We start from the raw sequence: 13,479 nt of genomic DNA, 5'->3' as shown, positions 1-13,479 counted from the left end.
GTGAGTGGGCAGGCATGTCTCATTTTTCTTATCCATTTTTCTGCCAATGGACGCTGATATTGTTTCCATATCTTGGCTACTGTAAAATAATGCTCTATGAACACTGGGGTGCAGACATCTTTCCGAGTTAGTGTTTTTATTTTCTTCAGATCAATACCCAGAAGTGGAATTTTTGGATAATATGGTAGTTTTATTTTTAACTCTTTGAGGAACCTCTAAACTGTTTTTCATAGTGGCTACACCAGTTTACATTTCTACCAACAGTGCACAAGGGTTTCTCTTTCTCCACACCCTCATCAACACGTTATCTCATGTCTTTTTTATGATGGCTATCCTGGCAAGTGTGAAGTGATAGCTCACTTTTCTTGTACCTGTAGTCCATCTGTATGTCTTTTTCAGAAAAATGTCTATTTACATCCCCTGCCCATTTTTAAGCAATCGTTTTTCTGCTCTTAAGTTGTAAGGGTTCTTTACATATTTTGGATATTAACCCATTATCCATATGTGGTTTGCAAATATTTCCTCCTGCTCACTAGGTTGCCTTTTCATTGGTTGGCTTCCTTTGCTGTGCAAAAGCTTTTGGTTTGATGTAGTGCCATGTGCTTAACTTTTGTTTCCTTTGCTATTGATGTCAAACTAAAAAAATCTCAAGACCAATGTCTAGGAGCTGACCCCTATGTTTTCTCCTAGGAGAGTTATGGTTTCAGGTCTTATATTCAAGTCTTTAGTTCACTTTAAGTTCATTTTTATGTATGGCATAGAAAACTGGTCCAGTTTCATTCTTTAGCATGTGGCTGTCCAATCCTCCAAGCACATTTACTTAAAGCCTGTCCCTTCCCATTGCATATTCTGGGCTCCTTTGCCATAAAGGAGTTAACATTATGTGTGGGTTTATTTCTGGGCTATTCTGTGTCACTGGTCTTTGTGTCTGTTTTTGTACCAGCATCATACTGTTGGCAATACTATAGCCTCATAATGTCAGTGAGTATGATGTCTCCAGCTCTGATCTTTTTAAAGATGGCTTTGGCTATTTGGGTCTTTTGTGGTTTCATACAAATTTTAGAATAGTTTGTTCTATTTCTGTGAAAAATGCCATTGGAATTTTGATAGGGGCTGCAATGAACCTGTAGATTGCTTTGGGTAGTATGGACATTATAACAATATTAATTATTCCAATCCAAAAGTATGGAATATCTTTCATTTGTCCTTTTCAACTTATTCCATCAATATTTTACAGTTTTCAGTATATAGATCTTTTACTTTCTTGGTTAAATTTATTCCTCGGTATTCCTTTTGATGCAGTTGTAAATAAGACTGCTTCCTTAATTTCTATTTCTGCTATTTCATTATTAGTGTACAGAAACACAACAGATTTCTCTGTGTTGATTTTGGTATCTTGCACTTTACTGAATTATTTATTGTAACAGTTTTTGGTGGAGTTTTTAGTGTTTTCTATACAAAGCATCATGTCATCTGCAAATAGTGACAATTTTAATTCTTCCTTTCCCAACTTAGATGTCTTTTATTTCTTTTTTCTTGCCTAATTTCTCTGCTTAGGACTTCCAACACTATACTGAAAAAGAGTGGCTTCCTGATCTTAGAGGAAATCTTGCTTTTTCTCTGGAAATCTTTCAACTCTTCACTCTCGAGTATGATGCTAAGTGTGGGTGATCAAATGTATTTTTGATAAGAATGCCAAGACCATTCAATGGGGAAAGGACAGATTTGGAAATGCTTTCTTGGCACCAAAGGCACTGGTTAAAAAAAAAGAAAAGAAACACACAAAATGAGACTTCATGGAAACTAAAAAATTTTCTGCATCAAAAGGCACTATCCATAGAATAAAAGGGCAAATCAAAGAATGGGACAGAATATCTGCAGACCATGTAACTGATAATGGTATCAGAGAACTTCTAAAACTCAACACCAATAAGAAAACTATCAATTCAAAATCAGCAAAGGAGGTGAATAAACATTTCTCCAAAGAATACATACCAAAAGGTGCTCAATATCATTAATCCTCAGAAAAAGGCAAATCAAAATTACAGTGTGATCTACCTCACATACATTAGGAAGGCTACTTAAATAAACAAAAAAAAGGAAATGCCCAGGGAGTTCCCTTGTGACCTAATCATTAGGACTCCAGACTTTCACTGCCATGGCCCATATTCAATCGCTAGTCAGGGAACAAGATCCTGCAAGCCATGAGGCTCAGCCATAGAAAAAGAAGATATTCAAAAGAGAAAAACCAATAGAAAATAAATTCCAAGTCTTCGCAAGAATGTTGAGAAACTGAAAACCTTGTGCATCATTGGTGAGAGGTAAAATGGGACGGCTACTGTAGAAAAGAGTATGGCAATTCTCCCCAAAATAAAAATAAAATTACCCTTTGACCCAACAATTCAACTTCTGGATATGTATTTAAAAGAGTTAAAAGGCCATGTTTCGAAGAGATATTTATACACCCCATGCTCACTAAAGTATGATTCACAATAGCTAAAATGTGAAAGCAACTCAAGTATCCATTGAAAAATGAATGGATAAGCAAAATGTGGTAAACACATACAGTGAAATATTAACTCAACCTTAAAAAGGAATTTTGAATAATAGCAAATGAAGCAACAAAGGATTAATCTCAAAAATATACAAGCAACTCCTGAAGCTCAATTCCAGAAAAACAAATGACCCAATCAAAAAATGGGCCAAAGAACTAAACAGACATTTCTCCAAAGAAGACATACAGATGGCTAACAAACACATGAAAAGATGCTCAACATCACTCATTATCAGAGAAATGCAAATCAAAACCACAATGAGGTACCATTACACGCCAGTCAGGATGGCTGCTATCCAAAAGTCTACAAGCAATAAATGCTGGAGAGGCTGTGGAGAAAAGGGAACCCTCTTACACTGTTGGTGGGAATGCAAACTAGTACAGCCGCTATGGAAAACAGTGTGGAGATTTCTTTAAAAACTGGAAATAGAACTGCCATATGACCCAGCAATACCACTTCTGGGCATACACACTGAGGAAACCAGATCTGAAAGAGACACGTGCACCCCAATGTTCATCGCAGCACTGTTTATAATAGCCAGGACATGGAAGCAACCTAGATGCCCATCAGCAGACAAATGGATAAGGAAGCTGTGGGACATATACACCAAGGAATATTACTCAGCCGTTAAAAAGAATTCATTTGAATCAGTTCTAATGAGATGGATGAAACTGGAGCCCATTATACAGAGTGAAGTAAGCCAGAAAGATAAAGAACATTACAGCATACTAACACATATATATGGAATTTAGAAAGATGGTAATGATAACCCTATATGCAAAACACAAAAAGAGACAGAGAAGTACAGAACAGACTTTTGAACTCTGTGAGAGAAAGTGAGGGTGGGAAGTTTCGAAAGAACAGCATGTATATTATCTATAGTGAAACAGATCACCAGCCCAGGTGGGATGCATGAGACAAGTGCTCGGGCCTGGTGCACTGGGAAGACCCAGAGGAATCGGGTGGAGAGGGAGGTGGGAGCGGGGATCGGGATGGGGAATACATGTGACTCCATGGCTGATTCATGTCAATGTATGACAAAACTCACTGAAATGTTGTGAAGTGTTGGCCTCCAACTAATAAATATATAAATAAAAAAAAAAAGCAAATAAATAAATAAAGTGTACTGTGGAAAAAAAAAAAAGAAATAAAATGCACACAAAAAAAAGGAATTTTGATATATACTTCAACATGGATGAACCTTGAAGAAACTATGCTAAGTGAAATAAGTCAGACACAACAAGACATATACTGTATGATTCCATGTAAACATGGTACTAGAACAGTCAAAATCGCAGAGACAGAAAGCAGGGTGGGAGGTGCTAGGAGGTAGGGGCAAGTCTCAGTTTAGAAGATGAGTTATGGAGGTGAGTGCTGGTGACAGCACTGTGAATGAATTTAATACCACTGAACCATACACTTGAACTGGTTAAGTGGTAAGTTTATGTTACATGTATTTTACTGCAATTACAAAATTGCAAAAAAAAGTCAAGCAAGAGAACTGAAAATTATGCAAGCTCAGCAATCAGGCAATAATAGGTGCAGGGCTTCCTGAGGCTAGAGAACTCACCAGTATCTTGATGAGGACCCTGCCTAACCTAGGCGAGTCCTAACTCAGGTGACACACATACTAGTTTCTTTTTTTGATGGGAAAAAGCAACAGCAACAAGTAGCGTTCTGGCCTGTTACAATGAGACCCATGTTAAAAATGCAAGGAACTCCTGTGCACAGAGTTTTATAATAGAATACTGAGATCTGAGAATCAGCAAGAAGGAAAACATAGGCAGTTCTACTGACCTGAACTGAACTGAGTGAAGCTGTGGTTATACATAAAAAAATTGTTTGAACATTGGGACATAATCAGTCAGCCTAGCTAACTACTGAAATGGTCACACATTTTATAGCTTGACCAGAACACACACATATGCATATACCTCTCTCTGTGTTTCGATGCCAAGCCCCACGAAAGCCCTATACACATAAGAATGAAAATTAAGCATCACTGTATGGCCTAACTGCACACTACTCAGATTGTTTCTTACCTTCACTCCAGCTAGCATCCCGGTTGTGGACACACTGAAATCAAGATAGGCTAGCGTGTCTGGGTTGGAAGGTTTGTAGATCTGGGCAGGCCGCTTCTTTGGCAAATCATCTGGAGAGGAAAACAAGCTGTTAGCATCTCTGACTTAGTGGAAAAGTCAATGAGCAAACAGACCTTTCTGGTAAGTTCGAGAACCAACCTGTGTCTAGTATAGGGGGCCAGGCCCTGACATCCACAGCCGCAGCTGCCTCCCTGGACCGTAACAATTTACAGATCAGTTGTGTTGTCATCAGACAGGCAGAACGGCTCACCTGAGGGTCAGAGAACAAGGCACGGAGAGGAGGAGGGTAAAGGACAGGGGACCATGCCTGCTAGCGTGCCAGCTGTGCACCACGTGGAAGCCGTGTAGCTCTAGGGCAGGCTGCGTGCACAGCCACCTCATTCAGGGCCACGTCAGCCAACGGAGGTCCATGTGACCGGTCATCTGACCACAGATCACACGAGCAGAGTTTGTGCGAACTAAGGCCCTGGCAGTTACTAGAGCTGAGTAGTGTCAACCGTGTGGCTGTCACCTCAGAAAGCACCACCCAAACTACCCACTCTCACCACACACTCCCCATCCTCCAGAAACGCTCACTCTCCACACACAGCCTCAGCACTTACTGCCACAGTGACAACCCTGAAGGTCCTCTGACACAACTACAAACAAGTATTCATTTGTGATGCCCCTTGGGGTTCCTCCTCTAAGGGGAAAAAACTTATCTTAATCCTCTTAAACTTCACCAGGCAAAAACAAAAACAAAAAAGTTAAAACAAACTGTACTTTCAAAAAGGAACAGGCTGCTTTTCAGTCTTGAGGAAAGAAACTTTAAAACGTCTGACTTTCCCACTCCTCCTGGTTTGCTGCTTGGGCTGGTGGGCCCAGTGTCCAGAGGGGTGCCCTCTCTAGGGAGTGGATTTGACTCCCACACATTGTGGCAAAACTGCTCTCTAGCCCCTGACTCTACGCACAAGTTGCTATCTTGATTCCAGAGCAAAACGGCAAGCTCCTAGAACAAAGAGGCTGGGCCCCCTCCACTGCTGGGACTGCAGACGCCCACACCAGCCCTGGGGCCCAGGCTCTGTAGTCTATAAGCCCAGCACTCAGGCCAGACCCCACAGGCAGCATTACCTCCACGATCATCTTCACGGTGGGCAGCGTGGTGGCGATGTTCTGTGGGTGTGGGGGACGGACAGTGATGGGCACGCAGCCTGCATACAGGCAGCCATAGAATGCAGCGATGAGGTCTATCCCTGCACAGAGAGAGGAGCAGTCTTCAGTGAGACTCAGCAGCAGGAAGACCAACCTGGAGCAGCCAGGCAGGCAGGGGGCCACCCCCGCGTGTCTGTCAGACTTCAGGGACAGCCCCCAGCAGCCCTGTTCTCTCAGGCACAGCAAGCCAACGTACCCCAGAGGTTTCACTGCTGTCATCCCTCTAAGGAGTCTTTATACTCAACTTCCCGATTATCCACTCAGTGGTCAAGTATTTAACTACTGATTAAATGAACTGCCTCAGATAGCTAATAAAATAAAAATCGATACAAAAGTCTTTGTGAAATACCAATTTGTCTGTGCCCCTATCATCAGTCATACAGCACGCAGCACACAGTCCACCCTGTGAGCCGGGCCGGGGTCGGGGCCCATTTTGGTGGTTAACACAGTGAGGCCATCGAGCACCGATAGGTGTGATGCAGGGTCCCTCAGGCAGGGGTTGGTCTGCACAACCCCGTTTCTTACCTGGTGGGTAGACCAGGGCGACGTGGTCCCCGTCCTGCAGGTGTCCCCTCTCCATCAGCATCACGGCTATCTTCTCAGCCCGCTTGTGCAGCTGGACACAAGTCAGCGAGTTTGCTATTGTGCCCTGAGTATCACAAGAACAAATGGGTATGATATTTTTTTAATATCACAGCTTTGAGATGCCGTTTGTATACCACACAACTCACTGATTTAAAATGTACAGTTAAGTGGATGTATCTGCAGAGTTGTGTGACCCCCACCACAGCCAGCTTCAGAACATTTTCATTACCCCCTCAAAAGACCACCCACCACTGGCATTCTGCTTTCCTCTCCTCCCCAATAGCTAGGAAGTACAACACCAAAGATGACTCCAGATACATCTGCATTAACAAGAAACATTTAAAAAATAATTACTGGACATGAAAAAACAGCTACAAGTATAAAACAAAATCAATCTAGTAATTTTTAGACTTATGTATAATTGTCATGGGCAATAAAAAGAAATTAGTCATAAATCTGGAGGATCTGAACTATGAAAAACAGGACTAATTGAAACTGTTTTTAAAAAAGACCACATCAAAAGTCAAGGAGGTCAGAAAACAAACCAACTCCCAGAAAAGGAACCATCCAAAAAAAAAACAAAAGGAAAAATGGGAATTGTCAAATTCATTTAATGTAGACTTTTAGATACACAGGAACAAATTAACATATTTGGATTGAAAAGTACCTTAAAAAACACTGAGGACAAAAATCAGTAGCAAAACAGGTACTAAGAGATATCAAAATACATGACATTTACTCCTTATTTATAAGAGCAAGAATAAATTACAAATTATAAACATACAACTTGTCCAAAAAAGTTTCCCTTGAGGATGTACTTTTTATTTGCACATATTCCCAGGTAAGAAGAGATCATTGTCTACAGCTATTTAAAAACTGCTTTATCATCAATTCCGACTTTAAAGGGATGAACGGGGGAAGGACCTTTCCTTACACAAAGTGCAAACTTGACAGAAGTGTTGGGTGAGGAAGACCCTACAGCTGGACACAGAATGGTGGGCACCAGGGCCTGATGCATTTATTGAGGTGGGGAGCTTCCAAGGAGAGTGACATGAAGACGACTGTCCACAGGGAGGTGGTGTGAGCAGTTGGTTTTGTGGGAGGAGAAACGTGGACAGGAGAGACCAAATCTTCGGGGCCGTTAAAGGATACGGGTGACCTGGTGACTTAAAGTGAGTGAAGAGACACTAGAAATGCCACCCAAGTGGAACATCTGCATGGGGTGTGTGGGATCCAGTGGGATGTGAACCCTAAAAGGATATATACACCAGCAGCTGGCATTTGCCCAAAACACTCATGAGATCATTGATGGCCTGGGGTGTATAGATCACCAGGCCCTGGGGCACAGAGGCCGGTGGAGAAGGGGGGCCACCCAGGCAGCTGCCAGGCAGGTTCAGGACCCTTCCTGCTGAGACCAGCCTCCCCACAGTGGGGCTATGCTTACAATTCTCTGAATTGAACTTTCTCATCCCACATATTTTCCTTCATCATCTTCCTTGTGAGGAAGGTTAAAAAATAAACAGAAAAAGACACAGAAAGTGGAAGAGCCAGAGAGCAGAATGTGGCAAAGCTGGGTAAACACAGAAAGACCTACGAGGTTGGTGTCTGGGATACAGCTGATATCTGAGAACTGGTGCCTTCTCAGCTGGACCAGTCCTCTGAGCAATCACTCCTGTGCAACACATGTATGCGCATGAACCCAAACATATTCCTCTTCACCCAACAGTCCTGCGAGCTCTTCTAAGTGAAGATGGTGCACTAGCCCCTAGCATACCAAGGTGAGGCCAACACCACTGCCCCCCACTCCGAGCCCCCATGCTTGCAAGCCAGCTGTCCTGGAGGAACGCCAGCACTGCACTCCTGGCCGCGGCCGGGGACCAGTCAAGTTGCTGGTGGTGCGGCAGTACCAACCGGGGACTCCCGCCACCACCCTGCTGCCCACGCTGGTCCATTAGTGGGTCTTATCTTAAGAACCGAGCATTCTGGGACTGACTGTTAAACTCTTTCAACTGCTCTTCTTTGAGTTATCCAGAGAGCCAGCGCTGATCCTCTATCAGCATCAGCTTTCCTGTCACATGACAAAGCCTGTAAGATGCAAGAAGACTCACGAGTAGCTGAATGCTCTTGACTCTCGTTCCGAGAACGTCCATCTCCAGATGCTTCAAAATGGTGAGATCTACCTGCATTCTGTGCTTCAGCAATCTCTGCCAATGCTTCAAAATACCCTTTCCCACACACAGGGTTTACACCAGACCCAGGGCCCCTCATGGCAGTCTGGTGCCAATACACCCAGCACAGCCTCCCCTCCCAAGTCTCTGCCTACAGGCTCAACACTGAGAGAGTGTCACAGGACACAGGCTTTGGCCAGCCCCACACCATGCAACACCACTTGTCATGGGGCCCTTCACCTCAGGAGAAATGCTAATTTTCAGTCACACATTTCATTTTCCAAAGTGCTCACTGTGACAAAAAACAAAATGCTGTTTATCTTCAGGTCAGTGGTTAGCTGGCATCCTCATCAACATTCATGGAAAAAGTTGGGTTTTCAGTACAGAAACCCACTGCATAAGAAGGTTCTATGTAAAGTACATCAGAGAAAAAGTACATAACAGAAAATTAGAGCTGACTTTCCCTGAAAGAGGTCTTGGCTGGTATCATAACAAAACAGCAATGCAGGGTGATCCACCACCCAGCTGCTACTCTGAAGACAATGATTTCAGTGTAGGTGACTGTAAACATGGCACCACTGCAAAGTTTTACATTAAATTAAATAATGACAAGTAAAAACATACTCAGGAATGAAGAAAAAGCCAAAAATGACTCACATTTTAAAATGTAAAAAAAGTTAAAAGCCTTGGCTGGTGTTTCTCTTAAAAAAGTAACAGATGCTCTTTGTATATAAATTCCAAGAACATAAGTCCTCCGGTTTGCAGTGAATCCAATCCTCACTTCTGCCTACAAGCCTAGCACAACAGCTCCGACACTATGGACTATAATGCCGTGGAGGAGGGCATACAAATGAGTGCTGTGGGCAATAAACAGGTGGCACAACCCAGCTGGGACTTGCAACAACTGAGGGGCCGTCCAGAATGGAGGATGCCTGGAAGCAGCCTGCAGCCCCACACTGGAAGAACAATCTTTGGGGATATTGAATAAAACATATTATTAGAATGAATTTCAGCTGTTTCGTCTCACCTTTTCAAAATTTTGCTTTCAGAAAATATTAGAACTGTGCGTGTGGCTTGTGTTGATTTCTACTGGATGGTGCTGAGCTAGAAGACTTAGTGAGTGGAAATTCCACTGTGACTGCCATGGAAAGGATGCTCCTGACCTGAGGCTCAGACTGAACACCTGTGCTGAGTGCACACAGGGCTCAGGGAGGACAGGGATGAGCGCAGACACCAACTCCGTGCTGACCCATCCAGCTCTGTGGATGCAGCTGCCGCCACATCAGAAGGCCTGGGAAACAGAAGGAAGGAAGGCTTCCTATCTGAAGGAAGGCTACTGCTGTGGGCCATGCTGTCTCCACGCTGACCTGAAGTAAGCTTACTCACGGCCTTACCTCCACAACTCACCCCTTCGAGAATATGACTCATTTCTGGTGAACACATTTCCCCAGTGACCTCATGTCTGGTCATAGCAAAGGACGGTGAACTTAGGATATGGGAATGGGGACACAGTTGACCTGTCCAGCACACTTGCCAGCCTCTAAGCGACACGTAGCTGGACCAGTTGTTTACTCCTGCTGACAGGACTACAGTCTACCAATACAACCAAATCATTTCTGAATCTTTGTGTCTGTGACAGCAATGAATCTTCCTCTCACCAGAGCTCTGGAGGGGTCACCCTCAGGGGGCTCAGGGAAGGGGCTCTGAAGAGGAGTCCCTCCTGAAGCTGAGGCCAGGCTGGATAAGGCTCCAGCTCCAGTGGCCCCTCTGGAGGTGCTGCTGGGAACCACCAGACACCACAAGAGATGCTGCAGAAAAAAGGGAATCACCAACAGTCTCCAGGAGAAATGCCAGGGCAGAGGACAAAGTCAGAAGCAATGATTACAGAGTAACTGGGACACAACAAGGCACCAGTGCCAGAAAAGAAGTCTTATCTGTGTTTATAGACTGAAGCAGAGCCAAGGGAGAAAGATGAAAGCAGCAGGCAGGCTGGCTTCAGATCAGACACAGGGCTCCCAGTAACCACATCACTGGGCTCATGACCCACGTGCACCTGTGGGCCCTGAGCCAAGAGAGTTAATCCTGGGAAAGGGGTCCAAGCGTAGGCACCAAAAGGCAGGGATAGCAAGCATTTCTCACAGAAGCTGGGGAGCGGGAATGCTTTCTAAGGCTCTTCCTGGGGTCGGTCTGAACAGACACAGTGAGCAAGAACTGCTGAGGTCAGCTCAGCATGCAGGGTCAAGATGAGCTGAGTCAGAGGAGGACCAGAAGTACTTCTACAAACTAAATCACTGCAAAACTGGTCTGCAGCTGGATGTCCAACTTAGAGATTTACATTGTTGGGACTTACATTGTTGGCATTTCCTTTCACTTGTCCTTAACTGATTGCTCTAAGTGACAAGAAGCACCTTTGTGCACAAAGATTATGATATTTTGCATCTCTGAAGAGCTATAATGTCTTAAAGTTGCAAACACCCACACTAATCAAGAAGACTTAGTTAAATCTAGTTTTCAGGCTTTACTTCCAGAGCAAACAAAAACAGGTATATTTTAAGACTTCTGCATTTACTGCTCATTGTTAGTACTATTTGCTTGTGCAGTTAAGGCCTTACTCTTAAGTACTATAATGGAGCACAATCTGATGATTTACTTTTCTAATGAGAAATGTAAATATGAACCTTAATTACAAAGATTATTTTCACTCCTAAGAATGAAATCCTATAACTAAAACATGACTTCTTACCAAAAAAAAAAAGTAGTTAAATAATAAAAAGAAACATAAATACCTCACGGATCCACAACCGTTCTCTATTGTAGACATTCTCCACTCACTTAGGAGGAGATACTGCAAAAATATTGCTAAAATATATACATACACAAATATATGTGTATATATACAACTGATGGCTCAGCAGGTAAACAATCTGCCTGCAATGCAGAAGACAAAGGAGACGTGGGTTCGATCCCTGGGTTGGGAAGATCCCCTGGAGGAGGAAATGGCAACTCACTCCAGTATTCTTGCCTGAACAATCCCATGGAGAGAGGAACCTGGTGGGCTGTAGTTCAAAGGGTTGCAGAGAGTCAGACACAACTGAGCGACTAAGCACATGTACACACACACACACACACACACTCTCTCTCTCTCTCTCTCTCTCTCTCTCTCTCTCAAACCCTTATATTAAAAAGTGACCTTTCTTAGGTGAAAGGTCTCAATCAAAATAGCAACAAACAAACAGAAGGATTTAGGTAAGACTGAGGAGAAAGGTTTGAGTGGAGAGTATGAAACAGCAGCATAAAATCATGGAGCACACAGGCAACACCAGGGTACACGGGTGGGGCCTCACCCTACAGTTGAGCAGCGTGTACAGCACGTGGTCAGGGGTGGTCTGTGCCCTCCACTGCAGGACCTCCGAGAGGAACAGGAACTGGAACAGAGCACAGCTGTTAGGTCCAGACCATCCTGGGCATTTGGGCTGGCTCAGCATCTAACAGTAGGGTTTGTCAGGGTGCTCTGAGGGTGCCTTAAGACAGGAAAGAATAATCTCTGACAAATATAATTGACAGGATAAACAGGCGCTTACAATGCTTTCCTGGCAGTGACTGGAATTCACTGTGTCTGATTTAGATCCAGAAGTTGGAGGGCTGGGGCCGTGCCATCACAAGGGAAGTCCTCTGAAATCTGCCCAAGGATGGGAAGATGCCACTGCCCTTATAGACAGAGTAGTCGACACAGATCTACCCTGTTTCAAAAATGGGCTCTCTTAAATTTGCTGTGTTTACAGTGGTCACCTCTGAAGGCATTCAACAGCCCTGAGATCACACAGATCACATGTACCCACTAACATGTCTACAGGAACAAGGACGGTCCTGTTTCATGTCACCGACACAGCAATCGCCACAGGTTCATCTTAATCCATTTTATGATAGAAATGCAGTGTGAGGTGTGGAACATGGTCATCAAGCACTTTCTATGAACATGTTACTACATGTTACCAAACTGGCAACATCTTAAATGGCTGATTTTGTCATATTTCCTTGGAGCCCACACAGAGTGGGACCACCTTTTGGTGAATCACCAGAGTTCTTCAGCTGAATGCTATAATGGGGACTTGCAGCTGCATGGGACAAACTGTGTGTCTGATGCTTATGTGGAGAAGGGTCCAAATATTCCTCCTACAACTCCCAACGCTGCTTTAAGAATGTCTGGCTTTTAAACCTGGGTTTTGAATCGACACTTCCTTGAATTGCAATGATCCAAGGACTGAAACCTCACCATAAGGTGGCCTGGAGGCAGTGTGAGTGTCCAGTCAGAGCTGGTGGAGAACCAGAACAAGTGTGCAGGGAACACCAGGACAGGATAGGGACTGCAGACGCTGGCTTCAGGCCTGCTGGTCATGGGCTGCGTCACCCACCCACTTCTGTGCCATGTGAGGGGTCCTAAACACTGCACCCCAGCAAACACGCTTTCCTTATGAGATTACAGAAGGGTCTTGCAGGGAGGCAGGAAGAAATGCCCTCAATCCTAGCACTGGGCTGGCAAGAGAGGGCAAGTGGGAGTCAGTGACACCTGTGACACAGAATCTGGGCAGGAGTGGAGAGGAACCAGACAAACTCTCACCTTCCGGGCCTGGTCATTGTCTTCTATCTGGCCCAAGTCTCTGCCGCTGGCCTGTGCGATCCTCTTCCCAGACACCAGGTTCCCCACCATCACAGAGGCAGGGCCGATCTCTGCAAAGCAGCAGCAGCACACAGATGAGGTAGGACGCGAGTGAAGTTCCTGAAAACATGGCTTCCCACTTTGGGAAGGAGCTTACTCTGATTTCCTTTCAAAGATGTGACTTTGAAAGCCTGATTAGAACAGGGTTTCAAGTAAGTCAC

At 44.2% G+C, this 13,479-nt stretch overlaps 1 protein-coding gene across 10 annotated transcripts in view; it reads right to left on the bottom strand.

Annotated features, from left to right (window-relative positions):
• DIP2C (disco interacting protein 2 homolog C) overlaps positions 1–13,479 on the bottom strand; it is a 288,874-nt gene that overhangs the window by 37,817 nt on the left and 237,578 nt on the right. For all 10 annotated transcript variants that reach the window (XM_065921423.1, XM_065921432.1, XM_065921426.1 and 7 more), the window contains 6 exons: positions 13,220–13,329; positions 11,946–12,026; positions 6,374–6,497; positions 5,768–5,889; positions 4,796–4,907; positions 4,598–4,707 (listed from right to left, as the gene is read on the bottom strand). In XM_065921423.1, coding sequence (XP_065777495.1) covers positions 4,598–4,707; positions 4,796–4,907; positions 5,768–5,889; positions 6,374–6,497; positions 11,946–12,026; positions 13,220–13,329 — 659 coding nt within the window. The remainder of the gene's footprint in view (positions 1–4,597; positions 4,708–4,795; positions 4,908–5,767; positions 5,890–6,373; positions 6,498–11,945; positions 12,027–13,219; positions 13,330–13,479) is intronic.

This window comes from Muntiacus reevesi, chromosome 2 (assembly GCF_963930625.1).
Source record: "Muntiacus reevesi chromosome 2, mMunRee1.1, whole genome shotgun sequence".
NCBI classification, from domain to species: Eukaryota; Metazoa; Chordata; class Mammalia; order Artiodactyla; family Cervidae; genus Muntiacus; species Muntiacus reevesi.
The sequence above is the reverse complement of the archived record's forward strand: the minus strand, read 5'-3'. Positions and strand labels throughout refer to the sequence as shown.